Below are 7,204 nucleotides of genomic sequence, written 5' to 3'. Positions count from 1 at the left end.
TAGTGACTGAAGTATTTGAATGACCGGGCCCTGTTCCATTCGTCTTCATTGTGCTCCCTCTGACCTTGTGACCTTGTGACCTGGTCCCTTCAATTATGGGTTTCAATGGCAGTTTACAGGAGGATGTCTCCACAAGGAGTGATGTTTGTTCGAGCGATGTTTGTTCGGTGTTTGTTGAATTGTAGTAGAAACGAATCCGTAGGAAAGGAGACTGTGTGATGACTGATTTGACCCAAGTCTGGACATGTCGTCTCTGTCCACTGTTTCAGAAATGATAGAGATCATAGTGTTCTTTTCCTTTCTCTCTCTCCCTCACTCTCTCTCTTAACCTCTCTATCTATCTGTGTGTGTGTGTGTGTGTGTGTGTGTCTGTGTGTGTGTGTGTCTGTTTGTCGGGGAGAGCAGTGTGCAAACAGGAGGATTCGGCCCCACCCGTACACGTGGAGCGACCGGGCAGTGAGGGACAGAAATCGGGGACGCCCAAATCCACCCGTAAGGCCAAAGAGAGAGAGAAAGACAAAACGACCACCAAGCCAGGCTCAAGGATGGAGCAAATAAGCGTGAGTATGGGTGTGTGTGTGTGTGTGTGTGTGTGTGTTTGTCTCTGTATGTACATGTGAAAATAAATCCTGGATGGAAAACTATTGAAAAACCTGCAGCAGCTAAATATGGTCGTGTCTTCTCCTTGGCTCTAGCAGCCACTCAGCCTCATCATAGCCGCTGAGTCTCCGCCCCCTGCCCCGTCCCCCCCCCCGGTGCCCCGGCCTGGATCATACTGGACAGAGGTGTAAGGAGGCCTCTGTCCCCCGAGGGTATTTGGACGCGAGGTTTGACATTTGCAAAATCAACATGTGGCCTTATGCGTCTGGACTTTTGTTTCTGTTCTGTGTGCTCCTTTATCAGAGAGATAATGATGTTTCACATATCATCTGAGCGCAGACAGGGCCCTGTAATTGCGCCGAGTGCCGACTTTGGCAGCCGTTTAGAAGTGCCATCGAGGCACGTTAATATAGAGAATTGGAGATTTCTGAGTGGTTGGAGAGGAGAATTGCGTGAAATGGCTTTTCTGAAGGACGCTGTTGAGTGATGGCGCTTCATCACGGAATGACTCAGCCAAATCCTCTGACGTTACGGCGCTGTACAAACGCCAGCTCATCCCCTCAGACGGCAGAACGCTCCAGGTTTTTTTACTTTACGACGTGCGCGCCGTGTGTGTGTGTGTGTGTGTGTGTGTTTGGGTGTGTGGGCGTGTGGCTGCCTGAGGCTTTATTATATTCATTTCTTGTTTTACTCTTTTTATGTGTGTGTCTGTGTGTGTGTATGTGTGTTTTTGTCTCTGTATGTACATGTGTCTGTATGTGTGCATCTGTGTCTGTGTGCATGTGTGGGTATGTATGTCTGTGTGCCTACATGTGTCTGTGTGTATGTGTGCTTGTGTGTGCATGCGTGTCTGTATGTGTGCATGTGTGTGCGTGTGTGTGTGTATGTGTCAGACTCTGGACCTGACTAAGCCCCACTGGATCCTGCGTGTGGTCAGTGATCCGTGTGAGGCAGAGTGTATTGAGGTGAGGAAGGACACCCAGAGAGTGGACGAGATCAAAGCTATCAAACAGGCCTGGGAAACAGCCCAGCCCGGCCGGGCTGCCAAGGTACTTAACCTACACAGCTCAGCATGGGTTTTTACAGCTTATTCATGTATGGGAACACACACACTCTCTCTCTATGTGTTTTTACGTCTATACCTGTAGCTCATTCTACATTCCCTTTATATGTTTACGATTGTATTCAGGAGACTGTTCTCAGTCGATATCAAAGTGATCATCTTCCAGTCAACAACCCTGTGAATATTCATTCATAAATATTAGTTATTTGATACATGTCTCATCCCTGAATGGGGGTCCAAATTGTATTCTTCTTCTTCTTCTTCTTCTTCTTCTTCTTATTATTATTATAATTATTATTACTAATGTTGTTGTAGCTGTTGTTTTTAGTTATTGTTCAGACGACTGCTCAGAGGAGCCCTTGAAACCATACGTAACAATGTGAGAGTTTAACATTTGAATTATTGTTAACTGACCCACTATGGCTCTGACACGTGATTCAGCCTGTCAGTGACCTGGGAAGGACAAACCTTGACTCAAACCTCTATGGCTGTACAGTATACAGTCTCTTTGATACAAACCTCTATGTCTGTGCAGTATACAGTCTCTTTGATACAAACCTCTATGTCTGTACAGTATACAGTCTCTTTGATACAAACCTCTATGTCTGTGCAGTATACAGTCTCTTTGATACAAACCTCTATGTCTGTGCAGTATACAGTCTCTTTGATACAAACCTCTATGGCTGTACAGTATACAGTCTCTTTGATACAAACCTCTATGGCTGTACAGTTTACCTCTGTCTGATCTGACAGTCTCATTATTACAAAACATTGTCCTATGTTTTTAATCTGAGTCACTCCCTGACTCCAAATAATCATCACGACATTTATCATTGCTTTTCTCCTATCTGTCTGTCTCTCCCTCTGTCTGTCTGTCTGTCTCTCTCTCTGTCTGTCTGTCTCTCTCTCTGTCTGTGTTTAAGTGGTAGTTCTAGGTGTGTCTGTAGTGGTAATGTTGCTCATATGAGGTTGTTGTTTTAGGCTCTTCAGTCTCGTCTTAAGTTCATTAACAAACATCTGCAAGGGCTCACTGGAGATACAGGAGAGTCTACAGAACCAGGTTTCACACACACACGCACGCACACACACACACGCATACACACACACACACACACACACACATATACACACACACACGCATACACACACACACACACACACACACACATATACACACACACACGCATACACACACACACACACATATACACACACACACACACGCACACACACACATACACACACAGACACACTGAAAATGTGTTGAGAGAGTGAGTGTGTGTTGTGTGAATCTCTCCTTCCTGCAGCTGTGCCTGTCCAGACTCTCCCCAGTCCCCAGGTCCTGGCTCAGCTCACTGACATAGACTTTACACCTTATATCAGGTACCTCACACATACACACACACACACACACACACACAAACACACAGATACAGACACACACACACAGACGCACATGCACACACACACACGGACACACACATACAGACACACACACACACACACATGCACGTACGCATGTACACACACACGCACACACACACAGGGTTAGAAGATGGTAAATGATCTGACACGGGCCTGATGTCATTGGGGAGCTATTAAAAAAGTCAGTGATTGATGAGAAATCACTACCACTATGACCAACACATCTTCACTGCTCTTCAGCACCTACCACAGTGTGTCTGTCAGGCAGACACACACACACACACACACATTAGGACTGGTTAAGCTGCTGTCTGTAGGGCGGGTATAATTCATATGAGGAGGTCACAAAGTCTTGAGGTCACAGGTTCACTGCTGTGGGCTGAGTTAACTACTGATCATCTGTCTCTCTCTACCTCTCTCTCTCTCTCTCTCTCTCTCTCTCTTTCTCTCTCTCTCTCTTTCTCTCTCTCTCTCTCTGTCTCTCTCTCTCTACCTTTCTCTCTCTCTCTCTCTCTCTCTCTGTCTTTCTCTCTCTCTTTCTCTCTCTCTCTCTCTCTCTCTACCTCTCTCTCTCTCTCTCTCTCTGTCTCTCTCTCTCTCTCTTTCTCTCTCTCTACCTTTCTCTCTCTCTCTCTCTACCTTTCTCTCTCTCTCTCTCTCTCCCTTTCTCTCTCAACATAGGAAGTCACTTGATCAGCCCCGTCTGAAGGACAGCACCATAGAAGAGGAACAGAAGAGACAGCGTTCCATGAGGATCCAAGAATTCCGTCTGATCCGAGACATGGTTCTGGAATACCGGAAACAAGAGCTGGTCTCCAGGCAGGAACGGGCAAAACAGCTGATGGAGACGTACGACCGCTCTCAGGTTCGCACTGCGTTCGTAGAGTGGTGACAACGTGATTGTAACACACACTGATGTCTCCACATCCAGTTATAAATCATCATAAAAGTCGTGGGAGACAGCGTCCGTCACTCAGATCAGGAAAACGATTTCATATGTAAAACACTTAGAGATCAGTGTGTAAGTGTCACGCTTCTAGCCGATTGTTTCTATAGCAAGTCAGCTAGAACACTCTCGTGTTTGCCGAGTATCAGTCATAAGCCACGATACCAATAATAATATTTTAAATATGAGAAGAAGATTAACCATAACAGTTATAGAGCGGCTGTAAGGCCCGACTGAGACTCAGGCAGAAAAGTGTTGCGTGACAGGCATCAGCCATAGCGTTGGCCGGTCTATATTTCACGTGTTCCCGGTTCGGTGTCGGAACAACCCTGTCTCCATGGCGCCCGAACGTGACGCCAGCGGCTGTTTGTTGACTTTGTGGGGAAAAAAAAGGGAACGTTTCTTCACTTCTTCAGCCGGCCTCTCCTCAAACCCTGGCACGTTAGCGAGGTAAATACACGAGGCAGGGGTCGTAGCCAACCGGCGTAGTCTCCACGGCAACAGAGTTTATCTTTTCTTTTCTTTTTTCTTTTCTTTTTTCTTTTGTCACCCAGCCAATCATGGGTAAAGTGACACATATGACAACATCTGTGACCTCAGAGCAGTCAGCAGACGCGGGACACCGTCACCTCACCGAAACCTGGACTCTCTGCCACCTCTGTTGTCTGATTCATCAGCCCAGATTTATCTTAAGAGAGTCACAGGGAGCCCACAGAAAAGCAAAAAACGCAGTTTGTCACTGGGTAAAACCAATGGTTTTAACACGTGATTACGAGGGTTATAAGCTGATTTCTTTTTCCAGGTCACTCTGAGAGACCAGAGGAAGAAGATCCTACAGGCTCGCGAAGCCTTCCGGTCCCGCCTCCTGGAGGAGGAGTCTCGTAAACGGGCTGAGGAGTTGGCCCGAGAGGCTGCCAAGCAAGCGGAGCTCGAGAAGAACCCCCCGAAACCTCAGCCAACTGGACGCAAGAGCGGAGGCAAGCAGAAGTGATCTGATTGGCCGCAGTAAATTCAGTACGTTATTCATACGCGCGACAGGCTTCTCCGCCCTTAGCGCGTCGCCGACGAAGTCCCTTTCTGTCCGCCAGGCAACGCTGAATTTTAGCCAGAATGCTAAGGTTGTTGTTCTCATTAAAGTGAATTTGTACATCTCTGAGAGGTGTGTGTGTGTATGTGAGAGTGTGTGTGTGTGTGTGTGTGTATGTGAGAGTGTGTGTGTGTGTGTGTGTGTGTGAGCTGTCTGACTCCAGGCCTTGAGGAGCCAGCCCTGTTTAACTGAAAAGGCCATCGTGCTGTGTGGATGATTTGAAGTCATTAACTTGCACCCCTCCTTCATTCGTGATTAATGCCCCCATCCACTGCAGATGACGAGGCAACGAGGCCCGCCGCGGGTCGCAGAACCCCGTCTGTCAGATGAAGGGCGGAGTGTTGGTCACTTTGGCAAACAGACTTTTGTGTCAATGGGAGGGAAACAGCCCTAATGATCTAAGGTCAGACCTGCTTTTTCCAGAACTTTCTCTGTCATGGTTTGGCTCACGGACAAGACTACTGTCCGACCGCGGGTGAAGGATCAAATTTTTTTTTTAGTAAAAGAAGACTCTGGTCTGTCTAGATGTTATTTTAGTGATTCACACTATATCCCACACAAGCCCCTGTCCCTGAAGGAGGGTTTTTTTTTTCCGTCTCTGTCAATGCTTTGCCACTGAGATTCTACAGACAAGATCGCCATCTGCTGGCTGAAGAGACAAGTGGATTCATGCAGTAGAATGAGAAAACTGACATGACTTCGAATAGGATGGATATGTGAGCACTGAGACTGTGATAAGATGTGTGTGTGTGTGTGTGTGTGTGTGAGTGAGAGAGAGAGAGAGAGAGAAAATATAAACTCAACCACCCACTGTATTCCCAAATAAGCATCAGTCACTGGTCATGAACTAGCAGTAAGTATAGAAGAATGCACCACCTGTTTCCCCCCCCCTTCCTTTTTTTCCCTTTTTTAAATTTTTTTTTAAGAATCATTGCATTCTATCACAGGCACGACCAAAGAAAGGTTCTGAAGTCTAAAGCGCTTTGTATTCTCACTCGTTCATTCCAGCAGGCACCGAGCACATTACTCACACTCTTAAGATCTTTCTGCCAACAAAAAGCACATAATTGCAGTTGAATCTCTTCAGTGCCCCCCACCCCCCGGTCTGTCTCGCTCTCTCACACACAAACACACACACACACAAACACACACACGGGTGAAAGTGAGGAATGACTCATGGAGCTGGATATGAATTGTGCTCTTGAGAAACCACTGAGGAGTCTTGGGGTCAAAGAGGGACAGAGAGAAAGAGGGAGAGAGAGAGGGAAAGAGAGAGAGAGAGAGAGAGTGGGAGAAAAGGTCTCTAAGAGTGTGTGTGTGTGTGTGTGTGTGTGTGTGCATGTGTGCGTGTGTGTGTGTGTGTGTGGAGGGCTTGTGCACAGCCAAGTCAGGGGAAGTGTGTGTGTGTGTGTGTGTGTGTTTTCTCCCTGTATGGTTGAGTGTGCAGTCTGTCAGCTCACATCCAGCCAAATGTGTCCCTTATTTCCCATGAAGCAGCATGAGGGAGCTAATCCTCTAAGCCAAAGGCCCTCTCAGGACACTCACACAAGGTCTCAAGGTATTTGGGCACCCAGACATTACACACCGCTGCGCGCTCAGAACAACTAAACACACGCTCACACAACTGTCAGAATCGTCTCTGTCACAGCGGATGTGTGTAAAATGATTGAACGCACACACACACACACACACTCTTGTCAAAACTCTCTGTCACTGAAGATTAGGCGTGTATTTGTGGGCCTTTGGGCAGTGCAGAGCTGCCATGTGGAGAAGTAAAAAGGAATAAAATGTTTTCTTCATTAATCCTCGGGTAAAGCCATGGAAATTACAGGCACTGATCATCCAGCACCAAGCCTGAACTTACAACAATATTTGAACAATAAATCATTGTTTGGAGACACACAGAAACACACACACACACACACACACACACTCACTGTAGTAAACATTTGTGTTGATAAGGAGCTGAGCGTCATGCAGGTGACAGTGACGTGAAACAGGACGTAAAGCTTTTCAGCAGGTGTATTTTCAAAATGACTAACACACGCACACGCTCCCACACACACACGCACACACACACACA

The 7,204-nt window shown here is 46.9% G+C and overlaps 1 protein-coding gene across 1 annotated transcript in view; it reads left to right on the top strand.

Moving 5' to 3' along the window:
- adgb (androglobin) overlaps nucleotides 1-5,025 on the top strand; it is a 44,514-nt gene extending 39,489 nt beyond the window's left edge. The window contains exons 31-36 of the mRNA XM_030770836.1: nucleotides 406-560; nucleotides 1,494-1,649; nucleotides 2,645-2,723; nucleotides 2,971-3,046; nucleotides 3,770-3,953; nucleotides 4,837-5,025. Of these exons, the coding sequence (XP_030626696.1) occupies nucleotides 406-560; nucleotides 1,494-1,649; nucleotides 2,645-2,723; nucleotides 2,971-3,046; nucleotides 3,770-3,953; nucleotides 4,837-5,025 (839 nt within the window). The remainder of the gene's footprint in view (nucleotides 1-405; nucleotides 561-1,493; nucleotides 1,650-2,644; nucleotides 2,724-2,970; nucleotides 3,047-3,769; nucleotides 3,954-4,836) is intronic.
- The last annotated feature ends 2,179 nt before the right edge of the window (nucleotides 5,026-7,204 follow it).

Source organism: Chanos chanos, chromosome 4, assembly GCF_902362185.1.
Source record: "Chanos chanos chromosome 4, fChaCha1.1, whole genome shotgun sequence".
NCBI lineage: Eukaryota > Metazoa > Chordata > Actinopteri > Gonorynchiformes > Chanidae > Chanos > Chanos chanos.
The sequence above is the reverse complement of the archived record's forward strand: the minus strand, read 5'-3'. Positions and strand labels throughout refer to the sequence as shown.